Source organism: Aulonocara sp. 'chitande type north' Nkhata Bay, linkage group LG3, assembly GCF_057382095.1.
Source record: "Aulonocara sp. 'chitande type north' Nkhata Bay isolate Kocher_YH1m ecotype deep benthic linkage group LG3, A_spYH_male_GT1.1, whole genome shotgun sequence".
NCBI classification, from domain to species: Eukaryota; Metazoa; Chordata; class Actinopteri; order Cichliformes; family Cichlidae; genus Aulonocara; species Aulonocara sp. 'chitande type north' Nkhata Bay.
In genome coordinates, this window is record NC_141346.1 from 23,503,584 (window position 1) to 23,523,662 (window position 20,079).

At 39.5% G+C, this 20,079-nt stretch overlaps 2 protein-coding genes across 2 annotated transcripts; both read left to right on the forward strand.

The window, feature by feature from the left end:
- The first annotated feature begins 2,099 nt into the window (after positions 1–2,099).
- Positions 2,100–10,674, forward strand: LOC147334651 (uncharacterized). Its single transcript, XM_086287382.1, has 6 exons — positions 2,100–2,204; positions 2,952–3,215; positions 4,024–4,278; positions 4,627–4,737; positions 5,019–5,084; positions 10,613–10,674. Exons 1-6 carry the CDS (start codon positions 2,174–2,176, stop codon positions 10,672–10,674), a joined length of 789 nt encoding a protein of 262 aa, XP_086143508.1. The 5' UTR covers positions 2,100–2,173.
- A 2,041-nt stretch (positions 10,675–12,715) lies between these two features.
- LOC147334652 (uncharacterized) lies at positions 12,716–17,202 on the forward strand. Its single transcript, XM_086287383.1, has 6 exons — positions 12,716–12,778; positions 14,246–14,509; positions 15,261–15,509; positions 16,358–16,465; positions 16,637–16,702; positions 16,917–17,202. Exons 1-6 carry the CDS (start codon positions 12,748–12,750, stop codon positions 17,021–17,023), a joined length of 825 nt encoding a protein of 274 aa, XP_086143509.1. The 5' UTR covers positions 12,716–12,747; the 3' UTR covers positions 17,024–17,202.
- Positions 17,203–20,079: the final 2,877 nt, after the last annotated feature.

Genomic DNA, 20,079 nt, shown 5'->3' on the forward strand with positions numbered 1-20,079 from the left:
GGTACTGTGGAATATATTTTTTACTCACCTAAAGCGCTCGTGCTCTCGTCCACTTCTTTGATACATTTGATACATATTTGTATAACTATGCATGTGACAAAAAAGAAAAAAAATCTTGAATCTAATTGATCACAAAACACACTTTACTAAGACACGGACTAGACAGGGAGAGACAGACTTGACACTGACCAAAGCCTACTAAATAATAATCATAATCAAAACAGTATCATCAATAAATCATAATCTAGAAAAAAACACCAAAGCATGAAAAACAGAAAGCTGGCTGACAGTGACAGTACCACCCCCCCCCACCCCCCTCCGTAAGGGCTGGCTCCCGACATCTGTGGTCACTAATCAAAACCTTTGAAATTTCACATTGATAATAAAAGCCTCCCTGCTGCTGCGGAGTCGGGGTGGTCTGCCTCTCCCCACCGCAGGGAAAAGGGTAACACCACCTGGGTCTGGGTGCAATTCCCCCCTCCAGGGGCAAGGGTACCTAGACCCGGTTTGTAGAGTACGCTTGGGGAGTGTGATTGTGTGTACAGCGTCTCTTTATGTCTGTCTCCACGTTGGTTGAGTGTGGAGTGAGTGCATATGAGAGCATGAGGGTGGGAATGGATGTTTGTGTCTGTGTGTGCCTGTATGTCTGTGTCTATATGTCAGGTTGGGTATCAGACGCCACCTCTCTGGGGACACCTCAGGCCCTCCAAGGTTTGGAGGCCTATCTCCACCCACCACCACTTCCCCTGCCGGTGGCGGACTCCCTCAGGTGTCGGTGTGTTGGTGGTTCTTTGTGTCTGGGGGTGGGCGTCCGGGTACACACCGGCTCACTCCTTGGCGGCCGCTTGTCGGGGCCTGGGGCCTGGGGCTCGCTCGGGCCCCTTTGGAGGTGGGGTGCCCCCGGCCTCTCGGCCTGGGGCTCGGTCACTCAGGCACAGCTGGGGGCCGGCGGAGCTCACGGGCGCGTCACTGCAACTCCCCCTGACTTCTGCTCCGCGGCTGCTGGGCGAGCCCTCATCTGGGACTCTCCTCAGCTCTTACTGGAACAGTGGCGCGGCTGCCCCTCTGTTGGTCTTCCATGGTCTCTTGTGTTCTGGGGGCCTCTGGATGTCTGGAGTTTTGATCTCCTCCATACCCGCTTCACACCCTGGAGGACGGGGCTGTGGCCCCCCCACACTCCCTAGCAGATCATTACATGGAGAAACCTTTGGAATGCAAGCATGCTGATCCACACAGGTATGCACACATGGGTATTCACAGACGCGGACTAAAGCTTTCTTGGCTGCTGCCTCAAAGCACACTGTGCGCTGTCTATCTTGCGTGCTGCACAATATTGTTTATTATTTAGTAAATATTGATATCTATGACTAGCTAGTTTATTGTGATGGTGCTTTGTTTTCTCTATTATTATGTTGCTCTTTGTTGTTTGCTGTCTCCTCTGTTTGTTTTTTTTGTTTGTTTGTTTTTTTCTCCATACAGGTGACCCAGGAGTTCTTTTTTTTATAAAAAAAAAAAAAAAAAAAAAAAAGATAATAAAAGTGTTGATACTAGTGTCACATTGAAAAGTGTATTTTAAATGTGCTTTTTTTGTGCATTTTAATACGAGTACTTATGATTAATATTGTGTGAATTTTCTGTTGCCTTTGGGGTTCATCAACTCCATCCCCTTTGTTCATTGATTATTCAGGGTCAGGGGGGGCTGGAGTCTGTCAGGTGTGGTGCACCCTCGACGGGTCTGTCGCAGGGCTAACACAGAGAAACGCTTTATATGTCTTTATATTTGTTATAAGTCTTGAGTCAACTTTTCTCAAAATATGATAAAAGACTTCCACAGAAATCAGTCTAAGATATGGTAGAGATAAAATATTTTGTGACAGACATTCAACCTAATGCTACCTGTTCCAAGTGTGAAAGAAGGAGTTAGAGTTACTGAGACATTTTAAGCTATTAGCAGTTTATTGTGGGTAAATACAAATAAACAAAAAAAAAAAGGTTTTAATTAGAGTGGAGCCAGGAAGTGAGGTGATGAGCTGTGACACATTATGTTTCCACACCAGCAGGAAGCTGTGGCCTCTGACTGCATATGAAACCGGAGGAGTTGTACTTACATCTTATGTGACTTAACACTGTTCAGCTGCCATTGAGCCAGTCAGTACATCAGCAGCCACGCATCATGGAAGTTGCTGCACTTTGTGCTGTTGTTGGTGAGTACTGTATTTATACCTGTGTACTGTCTGAAATCCACTTCAGTCACTAAATAATGAGATTGATTTGTGCTCCATGCTGTCGATAACATTCCAGTAACTTCTTACTTACTGGGGCGATCGTGGCTCAAGAGTTGGGAGTTCGCCTTGTAATCGGAAGGTTGTCGGTTCGAGCCCCGGCTTGGACAGTCTCGGTCGTTGTGTCCTTGGGCAAGACACTTCACCCGTTGCCTACTGGTGGTGGTCAGAGGGCCCGGTGGCGCCAGTGTCCGGCAGCCTCGCCTCTGTCAGTGCTCCCCAGGGTGGCTGTGGCTACAATGTAGCTTGCCATCACCAGTGTGTGAATGGGTGGATGACTGAATATGTAAAGCGCTTTGGGGTCCTTAGGGACTAGTAAAGCGCTATATAAATGCAGGCCAGGCCATTCAGTAACTTCAGTTTTTAGCTCAGTCTGTAATGAGGAAGTGGTTTCTTATAAGGTTGTTTATCATGTCCTAAACCAACAGTTTCTGCTGTGGTATCGAATAATGTTGTTTACTAGAGCTGCAGGAGTCAGGTGCTGCAGTGTTACTGGAAAACAAATCTATGTTTATATCTCTGAACTGTTTCTAACAGTAATGAAACACATATTTCAGCCAGAAGCTTGAATTACTTTGATTGGTTTTCTGAAATCATCCTATGACTAAATGGCTGGTTGATGGCAAAAGAAAAATCTCAGCTTTCCACCTTTTTTTTTCTTTTGTGCAGCTTCTCTGAGAATTGTTCCCGACAGATCCCAGTTCTTCCAGTATGAGTCCATCTCCATTAGCTGCGGGGGGCAGGAAAACTCTTCTGAGTGGAGAGTTAAGAGGAACACGTCCTTATACATAAACACCACATGTCCCTCACCCTCAAATGGAATAGATAAATCTCACTGCGACATCAGTGATCTTTATCCAACAGACAGTGGAGTTTACTGGTGTGAGTCTGCAGCAGGCGAGTGCTTCGATGCTGTCAACATCACTGTGGCAGGTGGGTTTAAACAAATAAGGTTCAGATTTTCTTTCTTTTTTTTAATGCAATACACAACAGTTACTCATCATTCAACCCTAAACACAAAAAATGTAATGCAACTAGTGAGACATCTGTTAAAAAATCTTAATTGCCCCTTTTTCAGTAGCAACCACAGAAACATTGGGGAAGACAAAGTTTAATTTGCTATTTTGTCTTTTTACATTAATCTAATCAAATTTCATAAATTTACTAAGTACTCCTTCTCTGCCTGGTTTTGTTAACAATATTAACAATCTGGCAGTTTGTTAATGTCCTTCCTAAGAAATTCATCTCAAGCCTCCTTTTTTTCTTGGTAACAGTGTCGACACGCCCAGTACAGTTAAAGACTTCTTCGATCCTAAGGACATAAATGCTTGCATACTACAGACGTCCACATTGGATTTTAGCCTCCTAACAAGTTTTTGCCCACATTATCAAAAATTATTCTCATCATAAACTCCTCAAAAGGTCTGGTAAACAAACTGATTTTTATATAGCACCTTTCTCCTCTCCTGGAGCTCTCAAATGGCTTTATATAACATGCCTCATTCACCCTTAAATGGTTTCTATCTGAAATTCATCACATTCCAACTTGGGGTTACTATCTTTCCCAAGGATATTTGGTACTAATTTTAATGCTGCAGCAAAACTGTGAGCAACACTTGTTGGTGTAATTGGGGAGAATTTAGAGAACCCTTGCTCTTTGTTTCAAAACTGATTGAACTAATAGAGTAGACTCCAATATGCTGATTTACTCATTTTGTTCTCTGACATCTGTGTCATTCAGTTGGTTCTGTGATCCTGGAAAGTCCTGCCCATCCTGTGGTGGAGGGAGACACTGTGACCCTACACTGTAAACACAATGCAGACTCCTCCTCCAATTTCACTGCTACATTCTATAAATATGATGATCTCATTGGGAGCAGCTCTACAGGAAACCTGACCATCCAAAGGGTTTCCAAATCAGATGAAGGCCTCTACAAGTGTAACATCTCTGGAGTTGGACAATCACCAGACAGCCTGCTGACTGTCAGTCTCGGGGGTGAGGGGGCATAATTCTTTTTCCCTCTTTACTTATATTGGGACGTTATTTTTTATGTAACTTCAACTTTACTCTGAACAGCTCTGAGAAAAGCAATGCTCTCTGGTTGCTCTGGAATATGCCATTTATGTGTAGTTGTATTTTATGTGGATAAAATATGTGAGGCAGTCATGGGAGCTGTTTTTGTTTCGTGTTCCCAATAAAGTTTTTGGCTATTAAAAAAGCATCCTCCACTTTGTTCATTGCATGATTTACTGTAAATGAGAGACACATGAATATAAAGTGAATAAAGTAAGCCTTGTTTTTTCCCCACTGCTGATAACCTGGAGTGTTTTTGCTTTAAAGCAGTGGCCCGTGAGCTGGCTCACTCTGGCCTGACACACATTCTCCTTCCTGTGGTATGCATCTACCTCTCAATGGTTTCAGTAATGCTGCTCAGTCTCTGGAAAACCAACAAAGGTCAGCACATGGAAAAATAGAACTGCCCTGTAAATGAAGAAACAATTTTACTTTCTTTTTTTTTTTTTTTTAGCTTTTAAAGAAGTTAATGAAATAATGTTTTGTATAGTAATGTTTCAAATGTTTGTCACAGTTTCAGTGCCCATGTTTATCATACAAAAGGTTCACAATTAACTTTAAACACAGCTGTGCTTTCAGTTTACTTCATCATATCCACCTTAAAAAAATCTCAGGATTTCAGGATTGTAATGCTCTCTGATTTGTTTTTTTTTTTGCTGCAGGTAAGATCAACCCTTCAGTTGTGCTCTACACTGAAGTCGCCACCAAACTAAACTACAACAGAAAAGGTAAACACACTGACACACATCTCAGTATTAATGATGGAAACAATTAATCAGTAGGTTCATTTTTGAAAATTTCTCACATTTTGAATGTAAATCAAAAGAAACTTTGTGGAATTTGTGTCACAAAATAATGATTTCATTAGAAAACAGCACACTCTAGTGTTTCGTTTATTATTAAATAAATAAAAATAAAATGGAGAGTGGTACAATTTTGAAACATCTTGGTGCATACTCAGTCATTCAGGTAAGTAAATCTCCAAAAGTTAATTCTGTTCATCTTGACGTAGCGTTTTGTGGGAGAAACGTTTCGTCACTCATCCAAGTGACTTCTTCGGTCTCAGCTGACTGCAGGTTTCCCCAAATCTTATAAACAGTACATTTGCATAATGACTGAAACCAGCTCACTGAAGGAACAATGGGCTGGGAGGTCAGTTCCTTAATCTTGATTATGCAAATTCTCATGACCACTGATCAATGGCCATGAGTACCATTCACAGAGAATGGGGAACGGCTGCAATCACAGCATTGTAAGATGGTGACAGATGTACCCTTAGGCCCCCTCCTCGATTCAGAGATGGTCTTTCCCTTTTCACGTAAATGGCCTCCTTGACTCTGCGCTCAAACCAGCGTTCCTCCCTGTCCAAGATGTGTACATCTTCATCATTTATAAATATAAAGAGTGTCCACTGGCCTGTAGGTGTAAATAGACTGCAGAGTCCTGGCCTGACGAGGTAGCTCTTCTGTGTTGTGCCATCAGCTTCGCCAGAGGTTGTTTGGTTTCCCCGATGTATAAATCCTGGCAATCCTCCTAGCACTTAACAGCATACACCAAGCCTATTCAAATGGCGGCCCGCGGGCCAAATGCGGCCCAGAAGCAACCTGCGAGTGGCCCTGCCTGTGGTCCTGGCAGAAACACAGAGAAAACGCAAAAAATTAGTTAATTTAAAAAAAAATTAAAAATTCCTACAGCGTTGTGCAGACTGTGAATGCAACACTCCTAGTAGCCTAGCAATATTTAACCCACAATGCACCGTGATGTAAACATATTAAACAATCATCGTAATATATGATGCGACAACAGCATGTCTTTCTCACTCCAAAAGTGCAAAATTGACAATGAAAACTGTCGGTTTAACCCTGCCTGGACTGACAAATACTTATTCATTTTACCGAGTTTAATAATCTTACAACCGGAGTTGTACTACCATGGTGAGGGTCCTGTACAGCCCAAGAGAGAGCTGCAGCAGCTTCCCTTCGTGTTTGCTTCTTGGCAAAGAAGAAAAGGCCTTTCACAGATTCTGAAACAGTGAAATACCGCATGCTGGCCGTGGTGGATGCGGTGAAAAGTGAGTGTGACATCTGCTATTAAAAACGTACCCCTGTAGGACAGTTCAAATATTCGTAGAGTTGAAGTTCTGGCGTCAGACAAGTTTGAAATGCTGTTAGATGACCTGAAGAAAACTGATGTAATGTCTATAGCAGGAGGTCACAGACAGAACTGATAATGCACAGTTGTGCGTATATGTCCGTTTCTTGGATGGGAAATTGCTCGGCTTACTACCGTTAGAGGGACACACAGCTGGCGAAATAATGTTTGAGAAGATTTAAGCTCTTTTTGAGGAAAATGGTTTGGATATGAAGCGTGTCTGTATACTTGTGACGGATGGGGCTCCATCCATGGCAGGAAAAGTGAGTGGTCAGCGAAATATTTATTTTAATTTGAAAGGGAATTATCAAAATGTTTTTTTGTTACTATTATTATTATTATTATTGTTATTGTTATTGTTATTATTTCAAATGTGCAAAAAATAGTTTAGTTATAGCTCCCTTTTTTTTAAATGGACTTTTTGGTGTGCATTTGTGAGAGGTCACCAGATTTACAGGGGAATAGGAATAAAAAAAATACTTTTTTTTCAATACAGTTGTGTGGGTTTGAAATTGATCATGATCTGCTGCTTACTGGCTTCAAAAAAAATATCTGGCCCAGATAAATTCCTCGGTTTGAAAATCTGGCTCAACTAACTTCGTAGTTGAATAGCCATGGCATACACTATGTTACTCTGTTTGTGTCGGGGGACCCGATCTTTGGGGTGGACCAGTTTTTGTTGGAGCGTGTTTTGGGGTTTAAAAGCCACAGAGACCCAGTGTTTTGAAAAAATGCATCTCAACTGCTCCGATACTCCTTACACATATAGGATAACTACAGGTTTTCGCTTGGGCAGCGGTTGTCCTTCTCTCCTGGATCAGCTGGAGCTTTCTTTTGGTGCCTTCCCAGCTTTGACAAAAGTCCAGCTGGGATAACCACATTTACTCAGGGCCTTTTTGATGTGCTGTTCTTCTGCTTTCCCGGTCGATCTCTCACCTTCTCAACAAAATCCAGGGTGTTCTGGATGTGGTGTTCAGAGCTGCCTACCAGCGAGTTGAGGATCGAAGCCAGAAACTTGGAGATGTTATAGGTCTTCGGTAAACCAAACAGACTTGGTGTAGATTCCCCTGGGTATAGCCTGTGGTATGATGTCCAGTCAATAGAATTGTCTTGTTCTAACTGATTCAGACAATCTATCACCCTCTTCCTGTAGCCACTTCCTGGGTCTCGTTTCAGGGGCTCATAAGTATTTTCATCACTGAGCAGTGATAAAATTTTCTCATGATAGTCTATCTAGTATTTGGGGGTTGTTCTTGATAAGGCTCTGTCCTTTGAGTCTCATCTTGCTGCTACAGTGAAAAAGGTTCAACAAAGATTGTACTTTTTAAGGAGGTTGAGAGGTTTTGATGTTTCATCTGAAATGATGACTCTTTTTTATAAAAGTTTTATTGAATCTGTTTTAACCTTCTGTATCATTGCTTGGTATGGTACAGTGGGGCAAAAAAGTATTTAGTCAGCCAGCGATTGTGCAAGTTCCCCCACCTAAAATGATGACAGAGGTCAGTAATTTGCACCAGAGGTACACTTCAACTGTGAGAGACAGAATGTGGAAAAAAAATCCATGAATTCACATGGTAGGATTTGTAAAGAATTTATTCATAAATTAGGGTGGAAAATAAGTATTTGGTCACCTCAAACATGGAAAATATCTGGCTCTCACAGACCTGTAACGTCTTCTGTAAGACGCTTTTCTGTCCCCCACTCGTTACCTGTATGAATGGCACCTGTTTGAACTCATCATCTGTATAAAAGACACCTGTCCACAGCCTCAAACAGTCAGACTCCAAACTCCGCCATGGCCAAGACCAAAGAGCTTTCGAAGGACACCAGGAAAAGTATTGTAGACCTGCACCAGACTGGGAAGAGTGAATCTACAATAGGCAAGCAGCTTGGTGTGAAAAAATCAACTGTGGGAGCAATCATCAGAAAATGGAAGACATACAAGACCACTGATAATCTCCCACGATCTGGGGCTCCACGCAAGATCTCATCCCGTGGGGTCAAAATGATCATGAGAACGGTGAGCAAAGATCCCAGAACCACACGGGGGGACCTGGTGAATGACCTGCAGAGAGCTGGAACCAAAGTAACAAAGGTCACCATCAGTAACACACTACAACGGCAGGGAATCAAATCCCGCAGTGCCAGACGTGTTCCGCTGCTGAAGCCAGTGCATGTCCAGGCCCGTCTGAAGTTTGCCAGAGAGCACATGGATGATACGGCAGAGGATTGGGAGAATGTCATGTGGTCAGATGAAACCAAAGTAGAACTTTTTGGTATAAACTCAACTCGTCGTGTTTGGAGGACGAAGAATACTGAGTTGCATCCCAAGAACACCATACCTACTGTGAAGCATGGGGGTGGAAACATCATGCTATGGGGCTGTTTTTCTGCCAAGGGGACAGGACGACTGATCCGTGTTAAGGACAGAATGAATGGGGCCATGTATCGTGAGATTTTGAGCCAAAACCTCCTTCCATCAGTGAGAACTTTGAAGATGAAACGAGGCTGGGTCTTCCAACATGACAATGATCCAAAACACACCGCCCGGGCAACAAAGGAGTGGCTCCGTAAGAAGCATTTGAAAGTCCTGGAGTGGCCTAGCCAGTCTTCAGACCTCAACCCCATAGAAAATCTGTGGCGGGAGTTGAAAGTCCGTGTTGCTCGGCGACAGCCCCAAAACATCACTGTTCTCGAGAAGATCTGCATGGAGGAATGGGCCAAAATACCAGCTACTGTGTGTGCAAACCTGGTAAAGACCTATAGTAAACGTTTGACCTCTGTTATTGCCAACAAAGGTTATGTTACAAAGTATTGAGTTGTATTTTTGTTATTGACCAAATACTTATTTTCCACCCTGATTTACGAATAAATTCTTTACAAATCCTACCATGTGAATTCATGGATTTTTTTTTTTCACATTCTGTCTCTCACAGTTGAAGTGTACCTCTGGTGCAAATTACTGACCTCTGTCATCATTTTAAGTGGGGGAACTTGCACAATTGGTGGCTGACTAAATACTTTTTTGCCCCACTGTATATGTCCTTGAATAATAAGACCAGACTTAGCAACCTGGTTAAAGTGGCTGGTCAGATTTCAGGGAGGTCTCAGGTCCAGCTTGTGGACTTTTATAACAGGAGGAAGGCAACCTCTGTCTTGTTGTGTTCAGATCATCCTCTCTTTAATGATTTTTAACTGCTTCCATCAGGTCGTCGTTATAAAGTACCTGCAGTGAAGACAAAGAGACGTAGATTGTCTTTTATACCTACTGCTATTATCATGGTTAATAACACTAAACCATATGTGTTGTTGCCATTGCACAGTTTTGTTGATGATAAAAGTTTGTTATTTTTCTCTGGGTTTATTTTTGGGGGTGTATGTGTTGTGTTTGTTTGTGTTATATATATATATATATATGGGTATACTGCAAATCTATTTCCCAATGGGGACAATAAAGTTACCATTGACCATTCTGGTTTAGCAAAACTGTGCACCTACCCTTGTCTGCCGGAAGGGTGATAATGTTGTTGTCATTACTAAGTGATGCGAGTGCCTTCTTCTTCTCCATGGTGATGCTGATTGTTGAGACAGGCTGAAACTTTCCTCCATAGTTGCTCTGCTTCCACTTCAGCAATATTGTTGTTTCGAATTGCTGTTTCTGTGGCTGTGATCAGTTCCACTAGCTGGATTTGTCTCGGCGTGACAGGAAAATTAAACCCTTTAGCAAGGATGTTTTTCTCTGTTTGGGTGAGCGGTCTGTCAGACAAATTCTTCGCCCACTTGTCCACATCCTCAGTGTCACATTCTTCTCTCTTCTGGCTGCTGAGGACACTCTGTTTATAAGATTGGGGAAACCTGCAGCCAGCTGGGGCTGAAGAAGTCACTTGGATGAGTGACGAAATGTTTCTCCCGCTGAAAACACTACTTCCAGATGAACAGTATCAACTTTTGGAGATACAATTTTTAAAACATCACAAGAATTAAGCCTGCATACATGAAGTCTCACACTGTGTGTAGACTGTGAGACTTCATGTAGGTGGTATATAAACGTGTAAGTGTAAGGTGTGGTTCACGTTTTTCATGAATTATGTTCTTTGTTTTTCAGGGGAACCACTGAGGAAGAGATCCTCTTTATTCTCTTCTGAGGCTCCAAAGACTCGTCTGTAAATAAATGTCTCACCATGAGCTGACTCACAAAGCCTGCAAAGACTTTTAAAATGTGTTTTTAAGAAAAACATCACTGAAATACAAATTACATAAATAAAACAATAAAAATTAAATACATTTTTATTGTGTTAGTTACTCTTTGTACAACTGAAAAAATGGGAAATGAAATTTTCTGGGTCCATTAACTCTAAAAATTAAACAGACCCCTCATAATTTAGCCTCTTATCAATTTTGGGTTAGCTCTCATATCAAATATGTCCACAAATGATTCATATGCCTAAAAACATGGATCCATCCTAAATTTTGCCTTTACACATGATTTACTGATAACAGCAATGGTTTTGGATCAAAATACTCTCTTCAGTGTTCAACATGCTTCCACTACAGACTTCTTTTCGTGTACTTTTATACATGTTGTAGCTTGTTTTTTATATACAGTTCATTTAACTGGAGTCCAGATGCAGAATTTGAGTTCCCATTTAAAATATACCAAGAGGTTATTTCAGGTGTTTTTGTCTTCAGTGAGTATTACAGTTTTACACAGTAAATCAGCCAATGAGATGACACTAAAGACAAAATAGGGGCTTGTTTTTGTTTTGTTAAATTGTCCTTTTTTGTATAAGCTTCTTTGTAGTAACATCTTCAGTACAAAATCTTCCCCACAAGATAATATCTTTGTGACACCCTGCCTAACGTCTCTTGAGAGACAGGAATGAATATTATGTACACACACACAATTCAATTCAATTCAATTCAATTCAATTCAATTTTATTTATATAGCGCCAAATCACAACAAAAGTCGCCTCAAGGCGCTTCATAGATACAGAGAAAAACCCAACAATCATATGACCCCCTATGAGCAAGCACTTTGGCGACAGTGGGAAGGAAAAACTCCCTTTTAACAGGAAGAAACCTCCGGCAGAACCAGGCTCAGGGAGGGGCGGCCATCTGCTGCGACCGGTTGGGGTGAGAGAAGGAAGACAGGATAAAGACATGCTGTGGAAGAGAGACAGAGGTTAATAACAGATATGATTCACACACGTGCAATCCTGACAATTCTGTTTTACATACCCATATGGAAAATAAAAACGTATAAAAAGACTTGCATCAGCTTTAGCTTGCTTCATATAGTGAATCATATAAGGCTTATATGATATGATTTACTCATGAAAGTGGAAACTTTCATATACTGTTTAAGTAAGTATCCAAAGTATCCAAAACATACAAGTTCCATTTATATAATTTTTCAAGGGAACTTATATCTGTTTTCACTCTTGTATGCTTTTCATACAAGTTTTACACAAGACAGATACAAACCTTTATAGATTTATATATATATATATATATATATATATATATATATATATATATATATATATATATAAAGGTTTGTATCTGTCTTGTGTAAAACTTGTATGAAAAGCATACAAGTTTTACACAAGACAGATACAAACCTTTATAGATTTATATATATATATATATATATTATATATATATATATATATATATATATATATATATATATATATATATATATATATATATATATATATATATATATATCTTTTCCATATGGGTATCTTTATGTTTTTCAGAGGCTGTTTTTTCTCACTTATGAGACTGGCAGTTGGTCACTATAAACATAAATATATAAATGATTATGGCGATTGGTTGCCAATTAGTTACTAGGAGCTGGGTCATGACAATATGTAACCAAAATCTATCTTTCAGCTCTAAATGAATGATAACAATAAATCTCAGTGAAAAACAGGATCATTTTGGGGTGGGAGGACGTGCCAGGATCGTGACATTTTGAACAGTATTAATGCACAAGTCTTTACATCTTAATTGTTACACATTTAATGCGATACACACAGAGGGTTAGGCTTTTGTACTTGTTTAGGTGAAGGTGGTTGATTTGAAGTAAATAAGGTGGAGCCACAACCCCTGACTGTGAGATGTGATGCTTTACGTATCCACACCAGCAGGAAGCTGTGGCCTCTGTGACAGAGGTGTGACTTAACCTTCTCAGGCCACCATTGAGCCAGTGAGTATATCAGCAGCCAAGTATCATGGAGGTCATCACACTTTGTGCTATTGTTGGTGAGTACTGTATTTATATGTGAGTGCCGTCTGAAATCCACTTTAGCGGCTGGCTAATGTGTTTAATTTGTGCTCCATAAAGACAATAACATTCAAATAACATCAAAATTTAGTCCGGGCTGTGATGAGGAAGTGGTTTCTTTTACAGTTCACTTCCACATCTGCTCTCACAACTGGAGGCAATGTGACACGATTTAGCAGAAGTAGCAAATATTTGAATTTTGATGTTTAAAGTTTACTAGTTTTTATTAATTTTTTTCTGGTGTGTGTTGAGAAAATATTCAACTTTAGTTTAAGGATGTTTAAAGTCTTAAAGGCTAAATTAGACCAACTTTATTCATTGTAGCAACTTTTGATTTAACCCTTTAAAACCGGTCAGAGATGGCACGCTCTGTTTTGCGTAACTATTTTTAGATCGCGGTAGCACTGCAACCATATAAGCTAGCGCAAGAATTTTTTTTGCATATGAAACCGGAGGAGTTGAACTTACATCTTATGCCATCAGCTTGTCCTAGGTCATGGTTTCCTTCCACATATAGCTTTGCAAAAACTGCATAAAAAGCGCTTGCAGGAACAAAAACATAATATTCCAGAAACACGCTTTGCCGATCCGATCAGATGTTCATAACACTTCCTACGTTGGAATAGACGTCAGCGAGAACTTTTGCATTTCCGCCATTACCTGCCCAAAACTGGAAGTGACGTCATTGTCGTGGAAATGTAGTTTGTTTACCATCAAGGCCTCATGAGCCTATACTGGTGGTTTTAAAAGTTATGTTTGACTTCATGACTTTCTGTGTCGTTTCTGGGATGCTTAGGACTCATATTGCACTGCTGGAAATAGTTTATTTTGATGCATATGCTGCTTTGTTGCAAATTTGCACTATAATATTTATTTTCGTTTTTCCTGCAGTGTATAGAAATTGGTGTATTTCAAAAATAAAACTATGAAGACACTCAAAATAAATTTCCTGTGGTGGGAAACTATTTTGTGCAACTTTTTTGTATTTACAGTTTTGAGGGATAAGCCTATTGAATTTCTCTAACTAGAAATATAAAAAAGCAAAAAACATTTTCAATTTTTTTGTAGTTTATTGCACTTTTTTGCAATTTATGTAATTACTATGCACTTGATGCAGACACAATATTAAAATCTGGGCTATAATGGTTGTATTGATGTATAGCAACTTGAAATGCTCCCAAAAATGGCACCACAGCAGGTAAAAATATAATATAAGCTCTGGTGGACTTGGTTCTATGGTAGGTCTTAAAGGGTTAATGTATGGTTTAGGCACTTTATTTTCAACTTCATAAACATGGACAATAGTATGAAAATACTCATAAATTTTCATTCCTGCAAAGTATGCCTTTGTGTCAGTCAATAAGAATGTTTCCACTAATAACCTAAATATATTTGTGCATTTAATTAAAAATCTGAGCTTTCCATCATTTATCTGTTTTGTGCAGCTTCTCTAAGAATCATTCCCAACAAATCCCAGTTCTTCCAGTATGAGTCTGTCTCCATGAGCTGTGGGCAGCAGGACAACTCCTCAGTGTGGCGTATTAAGAGGAACACGTCCTTATACATAAACACAACATGTCCCTCATCCTCAAATGGAATAGATGAATCTCACTGCAACATCAGTGACCTTTACCCAGCAGACACTGGAGTTTACTGGTGTGAGTCTGCAGCAGGCGAGTGCTTCGATGCTGTCACCATCACAGTAACAGGTAGGTTTCCACTAAGATATGTTTCATTCTTCTGTTAACAATGGACTTAAAATGTGAATCTAATTGTCAGGTCATGTGTTTCAAATTCTTTCTTTTTTAAAAATATTTTGCATTCCTGTTCTAAGGACTCTAAATGAATGATGATGAAAAACAAACTCATGTGAAAATGGCAAGCTGATAAAAGCAGTTCAGTTGTGATTTAGGGCTTCAAGAAATGCAGTTGTGGAATATATTGCAAACTGTCTGTGGTAGGGAGGTATTCATCTAGAAGAAACTTTACAAGTAAAGTTACATAAACTTACATAAACCTTGCTTGCTGTTACGTATAACAGAAACAAAAAATACTTCCAGCTCCTGAGCACCTCCATGTCCATTTGCTTACAGTCTGCTTGAAGACATAACTCTCCCACCCTCTGCCCAGCTCAGTAGTCTTAAATAACGCAATGTTTGCATTTGTGCCGTCCTCCTGCTTTCCCGGTGACACTGCTGACATACCCGGTCCAATAATTAATATTAACCTGACAGAGTGCACATGCATGTTTGAGTATAATGTATGTCTTAATGTACTTTCTCATTACTTAATTAACTTAGATTTTTTTATACCAGCATGGATTCTTGATTTTGTAAATTTATAGCGTGACAAGAAGAAGAAGTTTTGCTCTTTGTTGGTTTGTTTGTTTGTTTCAATTAAAATAGCCAGAACTGAGTAGACTCCAGTATCACGTTGACCTTTTGCATATTTGTGTTTCAGCTGGTTCTGTGATCCTGGAGAGTCCCGTTCATCCTGTGATGGAGGGAGATACTGTAATTCTGAACTGTAAATACATGGCCACTCTCTATGATAATGTCATAAGTGAATTTTACAAAAATGAGCTTCTTATTGGGCGCAGCTCAACAGGAAACATGACTATCTACAGAGTCTCTAAATGTGATGAGGGACTCTACAAGTGCAACATCTCTGGAGCAGGAGAATCACCTGACAGCTGGATGACTGTCAGAGGTAAGACTATTATTATTATTATTATTATTATTACTTCGTTTAACTGTAGAGTGAATTTTATTAGGAACAAATGTATACTGGCTTACGCCTACTGAATCTAAGCTGCTTTAAATTGATCAAACTGCTCCTGGCAGTGTGATGATATCAGGATGGTCGTATTTTGAAAGTTTTGTTGATGACTATGTGAATTGCATTTAACAACGTAACTGTTGGCTTACAAAGATAAATTCATCTAATCTTTTACTTAAAAGTGCTATTTTAAGTCAAAAAATGTATCCTGACAAGTACCAGTACAGACTTTGCTGGTACTTGATGGTGTAATAAAAGTAAAAGTTTGATTGTGAAGCGGTCCACTCCCTGCTGCCAATGTTCACCATCTTAGATACAGAGAGGAAGTAGGAGTAAGATGATTATGCTCATGCAAGTTATCCAGTTTCATCACCTGTCATTACATATGTTCTGGCATTGTGCAGTAATGGTTATGCATGTTAATTTGTCAAAACAGCAGAATTCCTCGACATCTTCAGAAAGTGTGACGTCTCACACATTGAAGGAGCGTTGTGGTTAAGCTTAGACTTCACAGCCTTCTCCAGTGACAACAGTGAAATCCTCTAAACTGGATGTGTCATGCATGTGCAGCTGACAGATTTAAGGAGGTGAAATAGTGCAATGACGTCAGGGGACTTTCTTTTCTGTTCCTGATAAATTGGTTGGCAAATCGAAGGATCCTCAGTTCTGTTCTGCCCTAAATCACTGATGATGAAAATAAAGAATAATAAAGAGCCATGTACACAGTGGACATAGTTGTTTCCATCATCATGCTAACCTGTGGTTTTTGTGCTTTGAAGCAGGACATCCTGAACTGCGTCATCCTGGCCTGACACACTTTCGGTTTCCTGTGGCTTGCATCTTCCTCTTATTGTTCTCAGCTGTTCTGCTCAGCGTCAGCAGCAAAGGTATGCATGCAGAAGAAATTACTATCTTGTGAGATATGAAGAGTAACAATCAGAAGACTGTTACAGTTTCACTCCGCTAAAATACTGTAAATGAAACAAATAAACATGTGTCCAACTTTTATCATTTAAATGCTCTGCAACACTTTGCTTGTTTGTTTTTTTTTGCTGCAGGTAAAATTGACCCTGTGGTCGTGCTGTACACTGAAGTCATCTACACACAAAAGTGCAGGAGAAAAGGTTAACACACATATACAGAGACCTTGTTATTAATCTAAATAATAATAATAATAATAATAATAATCATAATAATGGCACCAATTCAAATTTAAACATTGAGTCCCACAATCCAGAAATGACTCATATGAGTGAAATGCCCCCGACATGTTGGTGCTAAGCACGCTCATTTCCTGTCTGGTCATTTGCATCTTTACTTTTTTCTTTTTTTTGTTAGGTCGACGACTGAGGAAGAGGTCCTTGTTGTTATCATCTAAGGCTGCATACAGATGCGTTTGCACACACACGTCGTGCACTGTGCTGACATATAAAGCTGACAGCTGATGAAGAGATAACGGTGATATGTTTAAGCACTTTAACCCACTTTGTGGTCCACACTGCACCTGCAAAGAAATATACATATTAAAAAGAAAGAACAAAATAAAGAAATACACTAGAACTGGAAATCCCCACTGGCCTCTTTTTAAGTAAACCCATTTAAGAAATAAATAAATAAAAATAATAATATATATATATTTTTGATAATGGTGGTCATGAATGAACTCTATGTGTTGCATTTAGTTTGTGTACTAAACATGTTTTTTTTTCCTTGAGTGCATAAGTGCAGAAAATTGACTGCCCCCTGTTAACTTTAAGATAAGATCACTTCTGATTCTGCCTTCACACAAAATGTAATGACACACACTGCATGCTCACAACATGTTTCATGTAGAGAATTTGTACACTATTTATACATTTATATCTACTTCTATACCGTTTTGTACAGCCACCCTCATCTGATCTAAAAATGCATTGGAGTTTGTTAACCTGTATTTCAGCTGCATTTATAAAACTATATTTTTCTTCTTTTTAACAAAGAAAAATGGAATACAAAAAAGTACATTATATTTGTCAGCATTTAAATGCTTTCATATACATTCTTTTTTAAACCTTAGTTAAACCTTTAACTTCTCCTGCTGTCATAGTCACGACAGTATTGCCGTCATTGTCGATTATTATAAATGCATAGTTAGAACTGACTTACACATTTGGCAAGTTGCTACAGCGATCAACCTTATAATGCAAATACATTAAATCACTAAAAACCATGAAATCATTATAGTTATGAACTTTTCTGTTTGTGAACATAAACTGGGAATAGACCCTGTGCACGAGAAAATGCTAACTTCCTGGTTTGAGACCGGATGTAGGGTTGTACATTTCCGGTAGCTTTACTTTGTGGTCAATCGCTACCGGATATACTCCAAAATCATGTCCAAAACTCGAAAACGGAAAGATCGCATTAAGTTACAAAGAGCAGAAGGTGGGAACACTCACCACTGTTGTGTCATAAAACAATCTAATGATCAACTTTGACGTTTAAAGAGTTTAGATTTAGTTACTGTTAATATCAAAAATATAATGCGGTCCTTTAAGATTTTAGCATAAGACTGTGAGTGTAATGGATCTAAAACTGTTTAAATCTTCAGAGCCCTCTACAGCCTGGTAACATGGAAACCTTTAAAACATCAGCAGAACGTTTCAGTAGTGTAGTGTAATTTGTTTTTTTCATTTAATAATAGAGTCCATATTATATCAACAGCTACATTCACCCTGGAGAGAAACTATTGAGTGAGACCATGAGGACTAAGCTGGGTCTCTGGGTCCAGAGGTTTGGAGAAACTTCTTCCCTTTCTTTCATCACAGCTGTCCTGTGCCATAAGTTCTGTTGACCCACTGTAAGAGGCTTCATTTAAGAAACACCAGGAAGACTGAAGCGCATGGCATTGATCAAGCAGGACTCATGATCTTCACCAGCAGCTCCCTCACAGGGAAATCTTCATCACTCCTCCGTAGGCCCGCCCCAGAAGATAAACCCAGCATTTCATGAACACTGTGATGGAGACCTTTGGTTTGTGTAATGTTATAAATACTCAGATACTCCCCAGAGGCTCCGGACTTTTACATAAAGGTATTATATTCAGTCCTGTAGAAAGTTATACATTTAAAAATATGTGATCCTCTCTGGTTACTCTGGTATGAATAACTCTGAATCACTTCATGATAAATAACACACTATCTGCAGAAAATTGTGAAAGAATTCCAGATGACAAGTTTGTAGTTCATCATACAAGTGACGACCTTTGACCTTCATCAGGTTTTATTTAATTGTGTCAGAGAAAATCTCATATGCTCTTCATGCAGCTGAGTACATCAAGTGTTTAAAACGGAAGCTGTGCAGGTCTGAGATCAGCAGCTTTCTGAAACACCAAACTGAGGTCCTGTTAATGCTGATATATAGTGACATAGTTACAGGGGTGATTAATCCTTTTGTTTTTTTGTCTTTAACTTTATCAATAAAACAGCTGCAGCTTTCACTACAGCACATGTGGTACTTTAACCTTTGCACTGTTTTCATCAGTTCATTTTGCAGTTAACATGTGAACATGTTGGATGATCTGTCTGCTGTCACTGGGTGGTGCTGAGGTCTGAATCTGAGGGCAGCTCCTGTAATCACAAAGAGAACAGAATCATCACAAACTAAAATATAAAGTTTATCTCTCCAATCTGAAATAAAGCTGATTCTTCTGTCCTCACACACTCAGGATCTGAAGTTGTTCTCTTACATTTTTTTTCAGGTTTACAGTACACTACAGTACTTTAATCCATAGTTCCTGATTAATGAGGAGTTACTGAAGTACAAGCTTTTAAACAAAATAATTTCATGTTTCTATGGTGAACCTAATTAAATCATGTAGCATCTGCATGAAATTCAACAACTTAATTTGTTCTTGTTGAGATGACATGTTACAATCTAGTGAGAGTGCTTAGTTGCCTGGACTCATGAAATTCACAAGATCACATGAGATTTCAAACGTCAGTAAAATCACTGTAATCTTAGCTTTCCTACTTTTTTTTAAGCCTAGCTTGAGAGCTCAATGGTGTGGTGGTTAGTGCTGTTACCGCACAGCAAAAAGGTCCTGGGTTCAAATTCACAATCAGTGTAGTTTCAAGTGGGTTCTCTCTGGCTACTTTGGTTTCCTCCCACAGTTAAAAATCATGCAATTAATAGACCTAGATTAATTACACTTCCAAATTAGCTATACGTGTGAATGAGAGCTAAATGGATCTCTGTCTCTTTGTGTTAGCCCTGCGATGGGCTGGCGACCTGTCCAAGGTTAACCCGCCTTCTATCAATTCTGGGTTATGCTCCAGCTGCCCTGCAACCCAGATAAAGATAGGAAGATCTCTTTTAATCACAGTTTCCTCCAAAAATGTGAGATGCTGTCAAAGATTTCTCTGCGGCTGAATAAAAGATTATATACACACAAAAACCAGGTTACACTTTCATTTTACCAATATAATGATCTGTAAATCATTTGCTTTATTTTTCAGATTTT